The sequence below is a fragment of the Hypomesus transpacificus genome, chromosome 2 (genome assembly GCF_021917145.1).
Source record: "Hypomesus transpacificus isolate Combined female chromosome 2, fHypTra1, whole genome shotgun sequence".
In the NCBI taxonomy this organism is placed as follows: domain Eukaryota; kingdom Metazoa; phylum Chordata; class Actinopteri; order Osmeriformes; family Osmeridae; genus Hypomesus; species Hypomesus transpacificus.
The window spans coordinates 3,463,388-3,480,654 of NC_061061.1; the positions used below are offsets into that span (position 1 = coordinate 3,463,388).

General features: G+C 41.1%; 1 protein-coding gene across 1 annotated transcript; it reads right to left on the reverse strand.

Moving 5' to 3' along the window:
• Positions 1 to 3,645: 3,645 nt before the first annotated feature.
• Positions 3,646 to 7,452, reverse strand: LOC124475721 (hyaluronan synthase 1-like; the record flags this gene model as incomplete). Its single annotated transcript, XM_047032526.1, is given in 6 exon segments — positions 3,646 to 5,431; positions 5,674 to 5,806; positions 6,033 to 6,258; positions 6,432 to 6,552; positions 6,554 to 6,890; positions 7,368 to 7,452. Coding segments are annotated over 6 exon segments (1,578 nt in total), but the record flags the coding sequence as incomplete, so codon positions are not given.
• Positions 7,453 to 17,267: the final 9,815 nt, after the last annotated feature.

The following is a 17,267-nucleotide window of genomic DNA, read 5'->3' on the forward strand; positions in this document are numbered from 1 at the left end:
GTTTTGGTCATCGGTGAAAAGGATGATAGAGGAATCCCAATACTCCCCCTTACCCCTTCCCCTTAGTTTTGCGCGTTCCCGTGAGAGCTAGGGGTGTCCCAATACTCTTTTGGAGCTAGGGGTAGGGCTAATGCACATTTAACAACATTGGCACTTATGTAACACAAAGTGCCAGGCTAAAAACCTAGGTGTCTTATCGCTAAGCTGCAACCTTTTCTCTCTCAGGCTGACACTGAAAGACTGATGCATGCCTTTATCACAAGCAAGTTGGGCCACTGTAGCACTCTCTTCTCTGGTCTTCCAAAGAAAGCTATTTGTTTGTTTGTTTGTTTGTTTTTATGCTCCCCGCCTTTGGAATACTCACCAGAGAACCTAAGAAAGGCTAAAACCGTAGAAAGATCTTGATATTGTAGGTGGTGAATTGAAAGGCCAGAGACGCTTCGTGTTTGTCCCTGGCTTGGGAACCACAATTCACTTTTGGTTGGATTCTCAGGGAGATAATTGACTCGTTAATAGCTGAATCCAATTTTAGAAATGTGCACAAATGCATTACCTGTGAGCTTGAGCGCTAAACAGCTAATGACATGAAAGTGACGTAGGTAAAAATGGCCTGCTTGATCAGAGCACCAACCTTAAAGTATGCATTCTCACTAATCAGTAGTTTATCTCTACTATAATATAGATTTAACCACTGACCTAGTAGAAATTGTAATCGATCATTCAGGGGCTCCGGTAACTTCCTTCGGAGCGTGGAGATCCACTGTAAGTGACTCAGAGGCCTTAAGTTAAAACCTACTTCAAAAGTCTATGTTTATAAACAGTATTAGCCGCATCAACCAGACTAGATCACAGTTTTCACCGCCCTGACGTGATAGATACGTTTCAAGGAGAACAAGTTAAAATGCAAAATAATAGTTTATTATCTAAAAAGTAAGATTATCAATACAATGATAATGAAATATCATCAAATACAAAATATACCTTCAGAGCAATGGTTTACAAAGGTATTCACAATGAAGACTTGACGCCTAACGCACTGGAGCTGTATTGTAAACAGAACTCAAAGTGATTGGTAAAAACTTCTCCCTATATACACCCACATCTGACTAAAATGGGGACCGACCATATGACAGAAAAGTTATCTGACGTATACAAATTCAAATTGGAGCATTAATCAAGGCTGCAGTAGACCAAGTGGAGCCCTTGCAAGACAGGTTAATATGTTAAACACATGTTGGTTTGCTGCAGGCACAAACTCTGTAAACCCTGTACATGTACATGTTACAGTATTAAAATTATTACTAAAATGTAATACATAAAATAAGAAACAAAAGCATATCAAACATGACATTAAAAGCTGCTAAGAACGATATTTACAAGAACACAACTTTTAATGAGAATTTCAGAGTCTTCCTCTGTCCACCTTCCTCTTCAACTGTTGAGATCACCTCTCCAGAGGTGTGTCATTAAGGTGTGATTGTCATTTTAGCATTCATGCAAATCAACAACTGTCCCAGACGAGTGTCTGGGTGACCAGTGACAAAGGAGCTGCCAAAACAGCCCTGCAATATGTATTGTAGTCCCCCAAAAAACGTCATGGATAGGGACGTCGTAGTCTGCAGCGTCTCTTCACCATTCTCCTAAGCGGGATTTAAAATCCAGCAGCACAGATAGATACTTCATGGTCTGTACTGTCCCTTGATCAAATCAAACCACATTTTATTTGTTATAGTCACAGAGGGCTTCACATACACCCATAGAACGGCCCCTCAACCTCACTAGAAAAAACTCACCAAAGGAGAGAAAATGGAAGAAACCTTGGAAATGAGATTCAGTGAGGGATCCACTCCTCCAGAGACGGTTGATGAAAAAGAGGTGCAGAACACAGGCTAAACATAATCATACAACAGTGAAGTGTGGGTGTAGAAAATGTTTTGACGTTGAAGTAAAAATTGCTGGTTGATGTTGAACTATTCTCGGATACGGACACTACGGTGAAAGCTGACATTATCCCAAACCACCATTAGAAACAAGTGTGAACAATTTCGAGTCATTGTGTTTTACAGATAACAACTGTGTTGTAGTTGTGTTTGTTGTTTGCAGCATGTGTTTACCATTTATCACAGTGAAAAACTATTTTTGTGAACGAGAATGTATTTAGAGCTTTGCCAAAAGAGTATCTGATTTCACAAATTGGTTGAGATCACTGAACATTTGATTCAGAGAATGGGGTTCATTGTTTACAACTGGCCTATTTATTTGCCTGACAGATTTGGCTGGTACACTCAGGACCTCTTGAAATCACTGATTTTGGTCAGCTGAGTTAGGAGACTCAGGTGAGGTAGTATTTGAGCATGATTTGTTCAGTGTTCAGACAAATCATCTTGGCTGAATGGTTCTGCTTCGTGACAGCTCTCTGCCTGAGACACGCAACTTGACAATCCGTCTCAACCTCAGTGACAGAGAGCTTGGATATCCATAGTTCCTCCCTGATAGATTGAGCTAACACAGGGCCAGGGGTGGAGGCTGGGTGGGGAGAGATCCAAGGAAATATGAGCGTTTGTTAACAAACGCCCTGTAAACATTGGTCAGGATGACTGGATGTGTGTAGTATGACAGTGATGTTGTAAACTGATGAAGCAGCCCACTTGGAAACTCCTGTCTGAAGTTAGATAGTTCAAGTTTAAGTTCAAGTCTTTTATTTGTCAGGTACACAGAACAACACAAGGTCAGAATGGGCACTGAAATTCTTAAGACAAGACAACGCAAGCACCTGGCATAACATAACATAAGTACACGGAACACAATTTACATCTATGCTGAGCTTAAATAAGAGAAACTTCCTAAATATACAGAGAGCAGTAAATATCGACTATACTAACCCTAATAGTAAAACTTCCTCAATTACAGATAACAATAGATAGTACACTATACTAACCCTAAATGCACAAAAAAACTGTTTCAACCCTATAACCTATTCTAACCTAAGTGGAGTACAGTACAATAGTGCAAATTTGCAGATCAGTGACTATGTCAATGACCATACAGGAGCCTGTTGGCGAGGTACAGTAGTGCAAGTTACTGATAGTGCAACCAGTAGCTGAAAGTGACAGTGTATAAGTGACTAGTGTGCAGAAAAATAATGTCCATATCAGTGTCCATTCAGAAGCCTGATGGCCCTTGGGTAGAAACTGTTGTCCAGTCTGCGTGTGCGCGACCGGATGCTGCGGTAACGCCTGCCAGAAGGCAACAGGGTAAAGAGACTGAAGGATGGGTGGGAACAGTCTCTTAGAATCCTGCCGGCTTTCCTTAGGCAACGTGTGTGGTAGGTGTCCTGTAGGGCTTGGAGCTTCCTGCCGATGATGAACTCAGCAGAACGGACCACACTTCTTAGGGCCTTGCGGTCCCAGTCTGTGCAGCTCCCATACCACACTGTAATACAACCAGTCAGAATGCTCTCTATAGTATATCTGTAAAAGTTAGTGAGGATGACTGAGTCCATACCAAACTTCTTCTCTCCTCGGGAAGAAGAGGCGCTTACGGGCCGCTTTGACCACCTTGTCCGTGTGAACAGACGTAAGTGCAGGTCAAAGCAACTGATGATGAATGAAACAAAAATCACTTCTCTTTATCGTCTGTAGAAAACGTTTATTTGTTCATCGCTTGAGTCCCAAAGAAATGATCAATTCACATTAACATTTTCCAAAATACATTATCAAATACAATAGAAAGTGCTTTAAAACATATTCAAAAACATATACAATAATATAAAAAAAACAAGCAAAGAGTCTCCATACTTCACATGCCCCAAGAATCGTTGGCTGTGACATGCATGATGATGAATAATACAGTTCTACCTCTATTGTCTGGATTGTCTTTCTGCTGGCACTGTAAACATGATGAAACAGCAGTCCATATTTCCAGACTAATCTGAGGGTCTAGGGCACCCAACTGGTCCTGCTCTCTGCTGCTTCTCTCTCCTCTATCATTATCTCCATGCTTCATCTCACACATCACATCCAGCTCTCCTGCTGAGCAAAGGTTCCCTCACATAGGGGACGCTGTTAATACTTCATTTGTCTCGGTGGGGGATTCAAGGAGGAGGAGGAGAACATCCGCTTTCCAGTGCTTGTTTTGTAAAGAGCGTCTTTTTCAGAGACAAGGACCATCTATCCATGTGCAGCGATTAGATGCAAAGGTTAAAACACATTATTTCTTCAATATCATGAGGTTTCCAAACGGCGCTTCACGACACATTCTGCAGTGAACTCTGAGCTGTCTCTGAGTCAGAGTCCTTGTCATTACAATCTACAGTATCAATGGCTCCAAACACATCATTACATGAGGAAACACCATCATTGAATAGTTTTGTTCCATACAACTGAGTTTTAGTGCAGACTGTTCTGTGATCTCCTGAGAAGTACAGTACGTGGGCTTCAAGCTCATTTTCATTTAGTTGTGCTAACACAGCTGTAAAAACTCCTGGTTCTGCAGCACATAGCAACATGGCACAAGGTACAACTACACTGTAAACTGTTAATGCACAGATGGTGTAGCTGTCAATCAGGAACTGATCTTTTCGGTGAATGCTACAGCAGCTGCATAAAAGCCATGTGTCCGATAAATTATAATACCAACAAAACAAAACAAGCAAGAAAATAAATTAAACACACAAATACTTAACAATTGTATTGTTAAAAAAAATAAAAAGTGAATGCGTTTAAGTCTGTTTCACCCCTCAAGGGAACGCAACCTCTACACACTGACATTGTAACTCTGGGAGCGTTTCCGGCAGACCCTGCGGAACCACACCCAGTAGAGGATGACCATGAAGAGCCAGTAACACACATAGGCAACAGAACCGAATATCAGAAACTTGGTTTCCTCAATCTTAGCTGCACTGTTCCAGTCCTTCTGGGTCTCCTTGTAGATGGTGAAGGACAGCCCACTCAACAAGATGGCCGCCCACACCGACAGGGGGAGCAGGGGCATGTAGTTCCCCGCCTTCTTGAGTCTGCCGGAGGTCCCCCAGCTGCTCTTGTTCATGGTGAGGATGGCAAAGTACTTGGCAGGCAGCAGGCTGGTCATGTAAAGGGCGGAGTACAGGGACATGAACACCATCACCAGGTCTTTTCGCAGCAGGCAGGCGTACGCTGCCTTCACCAGACCAATCAGCTGGATGCAGCACAGGACCCAGAGGATGTCCCACAAGGTGCCCGTCCAGAATAACTGGATGATGGTCGCCGTGACGAAGAAGGGGAAGATGCCAGAGACGATGGCCTCGTAGGTCATCCAGAGGTGGTGCTTGTGCCACCACATGGCATTGTACAGCCATTCCCTAAAGTAGGACTTGGTCCAGCGTGTCTGCTGGCTGAGCCAGCGTAAGAACTGAGCAGGAGTCTCCGTGTAGCACTTGGAGTGTGCGGTGTACCTGACAAGAGAAGGCGTGGAGAGGTAATCAATGAGCATCAAAATAGTAAACGAGCACAGCGTGACATGCGCTTTCTTTCAGTTTTTCAGCCCTGCAATTTTTCGCAAATGGGTATAATTGGCCAAAGTGGATTTAGGGAAATTGACTCTGAGTTCAATTTAAAAGAGAGATGATGAAAATAACAGCCTGTGAACAATGCGGGTAAGCTACATCACTCGTAGCTTGTCAAGCGCTGTACTCACTTAGTGGCGTAGCCCATACTGAGCATTCGGTTGGTGAGGTGCCTGTCATCCCCGAATGTGCAGTGAGTTCCCAGGAACATCTGATTGTACCAGGACTCTAGAAACTGCTGGAGAAGGTCATTCCTGTACAGTCCTAAGGTAAACAAACAATTAGAAAAATCAGGAAAAATAGGATGAAGAGTAATTGGGAATCTGTTTATGACCCGAGTCACTTTTATTCCTTAGGTTTTGAGAGTGTCCAAGTCTGCACACTTTACTAGCATGTAGTATTAGGCTCTCATGCAAACATCGTGTCATCATATTTTACTTTATCATGATAACGTCTTACAGTATGGTCAAGTATTAAGATTCTTTCTTACCCAGGGGCCCGCTGATGCAGGAGACGCAGTTGAAGAAGGATTGGCAGGCCCTCTCGATGTTGAAGGCCATCCAGTACCTGAGGCTGCTCATGAAGCTGATGTAGGACTCCTTCAGGTTCAGGATCATCACGTCTCCTCCCACCGCACCGTAGCTGGGGTCGCTCTCCAGCACTTTGCACAGCTCTAGTGTGGCCAGAGTATCCAGCTTGGTGTCAGAATCACACACCTGGGGGGAGCGGGGAGAGAGACACTGGTGAGGAGGAGGAACAATGAGAGAGAGTCTGGATTCTATCGTGTGGTTTCAATTGGTTTGAAATGTGCCATTGTTCTACTTGCTTTGACACTATGAATCTTAGGCAAAGACAGATTTGGACGGATTCTCCGAAAGCGGAATCTCACCTGTATGTAGTCTACCGAGGACCCCAAGGCCTTGAATACTGTGTACATGACCTCCCTCTTCCCGCCCCACTTCTGCATGATGCACACAAATCTCCTGCTGTTGATCAGGACCTCCACCTCCCTCCTCTGAGGGTCCTATCCCATAACCAGCATCTCCCCCTGGGCCGTTCGCTCCGGCCACACCCCCTTCTCTGGTGGGGTCCCAAGTGTGGTAGTTGTTCTTCCACACATAGCAGCCAGGGTCCTGGTCGGCAAACACCTCCCGGAACATCTCCAGCATGTACAGGTCGTCCTCTGAGTTTCCATCCACCACCATGATGACCCGTAGCAGCTCCGGGGGGTAATTGAGACCCCGGATGGAGTGGAGGCACTCCCGGAGGTAGGCCGGGTCCTCCTGGTAGGCGGAGATGGTGAGGCCGATGGTCTTGGTGAAGGTGCAGGCTGCCTTAGGGGCTGTGTCTATGCACAAAATACCTAATGCGTTACGGGGAGTGCATAATGTGCCAAACTAAAGACAACAGCAACAACAACAATGTGTTCAATCACAAATTCAAGCTTTTGAAAACCATGTAATAATATCGTTATAATACAATATTCATATTAATAATAATAATACAGTCCCAAACACATTATTACCAGCAATCACAGTGATGATAGTTGTCTAAAGAATGGCTAGTCTTGTTTTCAATGAAGTTGTAAAAAAAATTGTCAACTTTGGTACAAATCTAGAGCAGTAAAAATCCTGCCAGAAAAACTTAAATAAATAAGTCTTAAATAAATAAATCTCGAAAAGATAGCAAGTTTGCTTTGTTTTCTTTATGACGTTGGCTAAATGAGTATTTATGAATTTATCCTCCACAGATGAGAGAATGATATAACTAAATGTTGAGAAAATAACTGTGTGGGTAGCGTATATGTGTGGGTATGTGTAATTACCTTCTATGCATCCAATGTTCCTTTGTTCCTGAAGTTTTCGAGGGTTCCCCTCTTTGTAACTTCCTCTTTGGTCTGGCAATCTGTGTGAGGATCATTGCTCTATAAACTTGAAGACACTTGAGAATCACAGTGAAGCCCATAGTACATCGTCAGAGCAATCACACGTCAGGTGCAAACATTTGCCTACGAGTAGACACGCTCAACATTTTTTGATGAGCTGAGTATCAGCGTTATCGTGGATGGTCCAGTCATTTGCTGCTCTCTGTTGGCAAGAAATAACAGCATACGCGCAACAACAAATATTCCTGACAATAACAAATTATTAATAACTTGTTTTAGTTGACAAAACAGACATCATCAAGAATATAATTGAGTATACATATAAATATAATCGTTCAAAATACCTGAATTAAAAATAAAGCTATAACGTTAAAAACAAGCTTTTTAACGAGACCCTATGTTTAGACAGGTTTAAGAACTCATCAGTCTAATTGAATATGCTTACTTCACATGTCACAGTACGCATAACACAATAACCATTTCTGGTTCAACCATCACTGGGAGACAGCATAAATCATCACATGGTTTCAGTTGCCCCTGATAGCCTTTCTGTGCTTTAACTGTCCACTGGTTCGGGTCCACACCCCTAACCACAGCTTTGAACGATCCCCATTCCCCTAGTCCTGGTGACCTAAATAGCAGTCACAGAGAGAACGGGTTGGGGGGGGGGGGGGGGGTTAATTGATCACTGTCCGTAATTTGATGAATACAGCTGAACGTAAGAATGACGAACTCATTCAGTTTACATTAACTCAAAAACACATTACATTATCTCAAAACGGAAATGGTTGGTACTGGTACTACACTTCGTCGCTAAAGGAATGCAGTTACTAACAAGACAAAAAATGGATCGACAGAAGTACAAAATGCAATAGCCTGACATATTACATGCACCAGGACATTTATTTAACTTTTTCACAATTGCTAAAACACTAAACCCCATTCTCTGAATCAATGTCCAATTGGTCAAATCAGACACTCTTTTGGCAAAACTCTAAACACATTCTCACTCACTAAACACATTTTGCACTGTGATGCACTTGTGCTACAAAATGGTAAACACAGGCGGCAAACAATAAACACAACTTCAACACAGTTGTCATCTGTAAAACACAATGACTAAAACATCTGTATACGAGAATAGTTCAACATCAACCAGCATTTTTTACTGTAAATGTTTGCCTTCCACCATTAGCCCTTTTCTCAACCCAATTTAAGAAATTTTCTCTGCATGGCGGTGGAAGGTTTACCAGCGTAAATTTCCTACAGGCAATTGAATTGGCCTGTGGTGACATGGGTGTGGAGTGTTTTCAAGGCTGGATCCAGCACACCAGAGGGTTTTAACCTGTTTTTTCTTTGATCTTTGTTGAGAGTACTAAGTTGTGATGGTTGTAATATTTTCAAATCAAATTTACAGTATTTGTATAGCCCTTTTTGCAAGCAATGTCACAGAGGGCTTCACACACGCCCATAGAACTGCCCCTCGCCAACCTCAAGCTTCAAGGAAGACAAGGAAAAAACTCCCAGAAAAACTCACTTGAGGAGAAAAAATTGAAGAAACCTTGGGATGAGACGGTTGGCGAAAAAGAGGTGCAGAACACAGGCTAAACATAGTCATACATCAGGAAAGTGTCAATGGGTGTTGAAACAACAAAATCCAGTGTTTCGAAATCCAAAATCAATTTTGTTTATTGCTACAGTAAATGAATTTACTGTGTAAACATAAACAAATTATTCTTTACATGTAACTACATGCCCTGGATGCTGTGTTCTCCATTTTTTGGTGTTATGTCTAATTATTACTCCATTGAGTTTATATATTGATTGGTTGTGTTTACGTAATTGTACAGCCTACACAGTCGGATGTTGTGCTAACTGTGTTACAGTTTTTCTCAATTGCTAAAACACTAAAACCCATTGGCTGTTCCCAGTGGAAGTTCTCAGTTGCCTGAACTCATGTAGCTAATTGTGCCTGTCTGTTGTCAATACCTTAAACCATTTCACATGGTAAAACACAATTTACAGATCTCACTTTGAATTTTCAGCAAAACTCTGAACACATTCTTATTTTTAAAACAGATTTCTGCACTCTAATGCACATGTTATCCATACTGGTAAACACAAATGGCAACTATCAAATACAAATAGAGAAAACATGTCATTGACTAAACACAACCACTCAAAATTAATTTCACTTGTTTCAAATGATGTGACGCAACCAACATAGGCCAGTTCAGAGAGCAAACAGGTTGTTGAAGGTAAGAAACTATTGCTTGTGGTGTCGACAAAGTGCTCTGGCCTAACCCAGCCCAAGGACAAGAAGCACATTGATCACGTTTACTCCTTTGATTTTTGTCCCTTTTACTGTGGTATTGTATACTGTAGTACAGTGCATTGTAGGCTGTAACCTGTACAATTAACAAATTGTATGGCCCTGAACATTGTGCTATCCATTTGTTACAGTAATAGTACTGACTGCTCAATAGATTTCGACTGGTTGCAGGTTCATATCAACAAAGAACAAGAGTGAGTTGTGAGTAGTGAGATGCAGGGTACAGTTATAGGGGTACAATGAGAATAGCAAAACAATTGCAAAGAGCAAAGCAGAGTTGTAATTTCTGATCAATTTTAAGCTATTTTGATAGAACCTGTTTTTGTTCATCAAAAGACTGACGGATAAATATGACATTTGTTTTGGGATTACGATGTGCTTCTCCCAGAGGACTATATGTTTTGAACAATGTGTTTTCAATTTTTGTTGTATTGTCTACTGACTGCTTGATAGTGTTTATCATTTTGATCACTTTGTTTATGATTTGAGAGCAGTCTTTGATTTTGAGCACAGGTAAATCTGTTTTGAGGCAAAAGTTTCATTTTGCAAAAGGATTCAGAGGTTTTGTAAATATTGCTTGAAGATGAGATTTTGTGTTTACACTTGAGAAAGTGGGTGACTGTTTCAATACATTTGTTTTAGCAATTGTAAAAAACTATAAATGCCTGACGTGCCGCATTCTCTTACATAGCTTTCCACAAGCTCTTTCATGAATGGGTACTACCAGTCTGTTTCAATATTTTTTATGGTTCTTCTCTTACTTTCATGAGCAGGTCCATGTGCTTGTGCCATCAGTATTGCCAGTAGTTTTGCTGGTGCCACTACTCTTCCGTTGTGTGCCCTCCATAGGCCATCTTTTCCTGTAGCTCCTTTGTGTATCCTCTGGCTCTGTTCGTACACTCCTGCTTCCTTCTGTATCTCCACTAGGTTTGGAGTGGTCAAGGATGGCCTGATTGGTTCGGCCAGACACATCATTTGCTTCTAGTATCCTCCTGCCAGCTTGGCTGCTCTGTCTGCCGCATCATTTCCTTGTGCTACATGGGAGTCGCCTCTTTGGTGTCCTTGACATTTCATGATGGCTACCTTTGTGGGCAGCAGTACTGCCTCTAGTCGTCTTTTTAGAGCTGTGGAGTGTCTGACAGATGTTCCTTTGGTCGTAAGGAATCCTCTCTTTATCCATTGTGGCCCATCTACATGCACTGTTCCATGAGCGTAGGCTGAATCAGTGTAGATGTTAACTGATTTTCCTTTGCTTAGTTCCAATGCTCTAGTGCTTGGATTTCTTTTAGCTGTGCCGAGGCCAGTTGAGGGATGATTTCTGCTTCCCAGGTGGTGTGGTCGTTCCATTTGTCGAATCCTTCCTGCTGTGGTATGCATATTCCCCCACTTGGTTGACCTCTTCCCCCTCCTCTCTTGTTGTAGCCAAATCTCCCTCTTGGTTTATTGTTGTAGCCGTTACTGTTGTAGCCAGAGCCATGGTCCATCTGGCCTTGAGGGCAGTCTCTGGCCCAATGACGTTAATCCCCACAGGTGAAACATCCAGGCTGGCCATTTATGTATCGTGCTTTGGGTGAGCCTCCTCTTCAACTTCCTCTTGGATGGCCTTGTTGGTAGGGCCTATAGGTTCCAGCTGGGGGATAGTTCTGTGGAACTTGTGGGTGTGGATATTGAGGCTGTGGACATTGAGGCTGTGGATATTGAGGCTGTGGACATTGAGGCCGTGGTTTTGCTTGTGGTGGCCGCTCCATTGGCCGCTTGTGCTCCATTGTTGACTCGTCCTGTCACTTCTATCATCATTTTTGCTTTCTCCATTATCATCTGTGTTTTGTTAGCCTTCTTATTATTATTGGCCTGGTGGTTTTTCTCAGAGACCAGGGGTCTCATTTATAAACGTGACGTACGCACAAAATGGGGCTGAAAATGTGCGTACGCGTGCTAAATGATTAAATAAGTTAAAATGTTTTGGGGCATACGCCATTTAGGCTTTTTATAAATGAGACCTCTGGAGTTTCAGTAGATGTTTTGTCAGTGTCTTCAGTGTCTCACTCACATCGCCTTCTTCTGCTTTGTTTCTCTGGTGATGATGTATGAGGGGTCCTGGAGGTTCTGGGCCAGCTGGAAGCTCCGGTGGTCCAATACCTGTTTTGCCTGTTTCCACTTTATTCTCAATGTCCAAGTTATCTTCTCTCACATTTTCCACTTCCATGTCACGCTGTCTTTTTCCTTTGCGTTGTACTTGTAGATACTTCAGATACAGTAAAAGGGAACCACTAAGGCCTATAAAAGCATCCAAAAACAGCATACCATGTGACCTTTAAGGAAACAGTGGTGGCTGAAATGTTTGGCACAGACATGCAAAACTTTGAGAGGTTGTGTCTGCGCATTTCCAGCGAAAATAAAATTAATATACTGGTTGTGCAGAGGCTCCTTGTGACGTCACAAGAAGCAGATTTTCGAACAGAGCGTTTGAGCCTTCATTTTCTCAAAGGCGGAGAAGAACACCCAGGGCTTGGTTTACACCTATCAAAAATTCTAGCCACTGGGGGACCAAAGGCAGGCTAGGGGAACTCATATTCATGTTAAATAACCTCCTAAAGTGATGTTTTCATGTCGTGTGACCTTTAAAACCTGTAGTGCTCCTGAAAACACAATTTTGTATTCATCTTCAGTTAATAGAGCCTTTTTACCGTTTATGGGGTCTATATGATCACTGCCTGACTTCATGTCTTAAAACAATTTGCATTTGGCACTACATAACAATACTGTCTCTGTACCATTTGTATCTCCTGTAATATTTGAATTTTATATTGTAAATTACGGCAACTTATATTTTATTTTATTGTATATTTTATTTTAATTCTATTCCAATTAGTTTTGCCAGTTTATGTACCCTTAGTATAGTTAGACCACATATTTAAAGTTAAGATTCCTGTATGTTTATTGTATGCACCTTCCTGCCAAAGCAAATTCCTTGTCTGTGCAAACTTTTATGGCGAATAAATCCCTTTCTGAATCTGATTCTTGCTGTAGCCCTGTAATGAGGTTTATTGTACGTCTGCCTTCCCACCAATGAAGGTAAACGTTACCTGTCCTCAATTCAACACGAGACGGACTCCACACTCCTATTGGTTCTCCCCCTGAGTACATACAATCATGCACTCACTAAGCACTCAGTCCCTGTTATCGCTCTGTCACTCTCTCCCTCTTCAGTACAAGAAAACTCAAGGTCACGTCTGACCTGGGCCTGTCTTTACACAATTTCACTAGTCGGTCACTATTCATATTATTCAGGAATATGCAGAATAGAGATTGGTGTATGTGCATAGGTTCCCCCCCCCCCCACACACACACACACACGCAATATGTCCGAGGCAATAATGTTCATGTATGTCCTATTTAATAATGTTAATGTAATAATCTACAGATGGCACTGGTTACCATTTGAGCTGTACACCAACTCATCTCTCACTGTGTGTCCAGGATTCTGTACTGAAAGTCTGCTCAGAGATACCGGAGAGATCGACAACAAGCTCAGGAAGATCAAGTTTCAAGACAGATATATGTCCTGCATTAACACTATTAAAATCGAACCAGTGGGTTTGTTACAGTTTTTCTCGATTGGTTACACACATTTTCTGAAAGCCTGCCTCATACTCTCAGAACTCTACACACAAATTAAAAACACACACACACAATGGGCAAAACTCCTGACTTTTCCTGCAAAATTCAACTTTACATTCAAAACAATGTTATTTCTTCTCAAAATTGTGTTTTGTTTTCAAATGACACACACAAACCATCATATGAATAAACATTTATAAGAACTATTTGAACACTGATGTGCTCAATGTAAAGCACTATGATGAATGGAAAACACGAGTTCTTCATTCATCGTGATATGGGCCTTTTTTTGTTCAGTGTTACACTTACTACAAACAGTACATACATAAGTGTGTTGTAAAATATTTTGGGAATATTGTTTTTATACTCAGAACACACAAATACACGGTAACAAATATATACATTTTTTCTCACAAAAACAATGTACACAGTGCACATCCCAACCAACACAAAGTTGCACATACAGTGGTCTACATACAAAACATACATGTTACATGACGTATTATAATTTGTATTTGTATTTGCCGTAATGTTATGGCGTTATTTTCTAGGACCATGTTCATGATTTTAGTTTCCTGTTCAGGAGACAGAAGACATTCCCAACCACCTTGTGTTGGTAATATTTCCGTTCTGACAAACAAAAAGTAATATACTGTAAATACTGTGTAGGAATACAAAGTAGGAATACATTTCCCAAATACTTGAAATATACTTTATTTTTACAGTCCTACAGAACAGTCCACAGGCAATACTGTACTTCAGTACTCATTGAGTACTGTATTGATGTGCAGTTGGCCAACTGCAATTTTGTAGTGAGAGTATTTTTCTTACCTATTCTCATTTGGAAATTCCGGGTGATGGATGCCACAGTGTACCTGCTCAAATTTGGCTGTAGTCTTTGCCCAGCCTCCCTCATTGTTAGACCATGGTTGACCACATGGTCAACTAAAGTGGCTCTCTCATCAGATATTATGGTCCTTGGCCTTCCTCGTCCTCCTCGTCCTCCCCGTCCTCCTCCTCTTGCTCTCACTCCTCTGGCTCCAATGTTGGCATCCATTGCTCCAAAACAGAAGAGGTCACCTGTTGCCCTTTTATTGTAAAGCTCTGATTGCTAATTGCAAAACTGTGTGACAGGTGTTTGCCCATGCGATGAGTCAGTGTGCGTATTTGAAAGGCAGTGTGTTCCTTGTGAGAACAAGAGATTGTCTTCATGAAAATTGTGCCAAATGCAGAGAATTGTGTGTAGTGTTTGGAAAAAAGTATGTTTTAGAACTGCAATTTGAGTGTAAAGCAGGAATTTTGCTTGTAATTTAGCAGAAGTGGTTCAGGGGGTTGGTGCATGAGTTACATGTTGTGGTCATTGTGTCTCAAGTACCAGTATTTGTGTGTAAACAATTGAGAACAACTGTAACCTGTGACAGAGCCGGGTGTTTTTGTCTACTTCTACCACCAGAGAGCGGTAGACACATTCTGAAGCCCAATTTCAGTTCTTCTGAATTGCTAAAACACTAAACCTCATTCTCTGAATGAAATGTTCAGTGGCCTAAACCCATTTGTTGAATCAGACACTCTTTTGCCAGAACTCTAAACACATTCTCATTCACTCAAAACATTTGTCACTTGTACTGCAAAATTGTAAACACTCATTTGGTTTTCACAATGCATGCTTCATGTTTTGGCTGCTCGCAATATTTGGGGCTAGCTTGTTGTTATGATCAGTGACCTATGCACTTTTGTAAAGCTTTCTCTTGGAAGTTGCTTTGGATAAAAGCGTCTGCTAAATGCATAAATGTAAATGTAAACACAGGCAGCAAACAGTAAACACGACTACAACACACTTGTCATCTGTAAAACACCATGACTCAAAATTGTTCACACTTGTTTCTAATGGTGGTTTGGGACAGTGTCAGATTTTACCGTGGTGTCCTTATATGAGAATGGTTCAACATCAACCATCAATTTTTACTGTAAATGTTTGCCTTCCACCATACAGCCCTTTTCTCAACCCAATTGAAGAGTTTTTCTCTGAGTGGCGGTGGAAGGTCTATGACCAAAACCCACATACAGTACCAGGGTAAATCTCCTACGGGAATTGGCCTGTTGTCAAGCCTAGATCCAGCACACCAGAGAGTTTTTACCCCGTTTTTTCTTTGTTTTTTGTTGACAGTATTACTGTAAATTGTGATGGTTACTGTAATATTTTATTTATTGATAAATGTATTTACGGTATATACATAAACACATTTTTCTTTACATGTAACTACATGCCCTGGATGCTGTGCTCTCCATTTTTCCAGAGTCAGAGGTTTTGGAAATGTAGTTTGAAGAGTTGGGTTTGTTTTTTTGACTTGATAGTTTATGGCCTCAAGGATGTGATCATAATCAGTGACCAAATGAAGCCTGAGTAAACCAGCACTCTTTAACACACTGAAGCACATTCTGCTTCACACACACAAACACACACAGGACTCAACCACTGGGTAATAAGTCATGGACACACTTAAAGTGCAAACTACTGTGCAATATTTATATTGATTTATTTATATTTGGTCGCAATATGCAACTGGTGTCATCTTTTTTATAACTTTTTTATAATATCTCGTACTTACTTAAAAAATTGTAAATGTACCTATGTCCACTTTGCTTCTGCAATGCCTGAATTTCCCCATTGTGGGACGAATAAAGGTTTATCTTATCTTGACACCTAAAATATGTATTTGTGAATAGTATGGATCCATACGGGATTCAGCATAGCATTGGGGATTATTCTAAGTAAAATTCCTTCTAAACCTATCCATGCCCTTATACGTACACCTACAGTATCACTGACTATACTGAGTTGAACTTACTCTTTTAAGTTCATATAATAACACAAGAAATGTTGAGATTACTATGGGAAAGGAGAAACTTCCAATATGCTGTTAAGTGATGTTTACCATGGTTATTTTCAGTGAACCGTTCTCTATTCATAACTTGAAAGTGAAAAAAAGGTTTGGTGATTTGTAGTGCGTCTGCCTGGGTTGGGGTCTGCTTGGTTTGTGAGTGGACCAGGGTGGAGAGAGAATGTGTTCTGAGGACAGGCAAAGGGTTATAAAGCCTGCGTATCGCGTCTAAATATATTCAGACATGACTCATCATCTAAAACAGCCATTTTACGGGCTCAACATTTGTATTTTTTTACCCAATGGTTTATTTAGTTGCCAAGGCAACTGATGAAGCATGAGGAGGGCTCCTAGCAGGAAGTGTTTTTGGAAAACAGAATGAAAGTTTCCACTATGAGACATTGTAGTGGGTGCTAAACCAAACATGGGAGAGGGACACATAGGAATTGCCTTCTGTGTGTATACATACCTAACACTATTTGTGTAATCTGTATTGCTCAACTAACATTAAATTAAGTAAGTAATCTAAGTTGTGATTCAAATTGTTTATTTAATTTGATTGTTTTTGCAATACCACAGTAAATATACAGTGATACAATAATTGTATTACTATAATAGGCATAATAGCTTGATGAAAGAAGTGAGCACTTTCACTATCTTGTTAAAGCATTTTTCTTTCTTTCGTTTGTTTTTTGGCCTATCTTCGTTTGATTTATTAGCCTATCTAGCTATTAGCTTATGACACAGTCACTATCTTTCCTCTTGAGTCTTTAATGGACTGACACTGTTGTTGAGCTCAACCTCACTATGATTAGATTTTTTATTTGAACCTTACTATGATGTCCTCAGATGGATTAGGTTGGATTCTTGGAAAGTAGGCCTACATGGGCTTCAAGTATGTTTTGCTATCTGGGTCTGTAAGCACAGCCATGACTGTTGTTGAGTCCCTCAGCCTTAGAAGAGGAGTCTGCATAACCCCTGTAGAAACCAATAACTCAAATATGA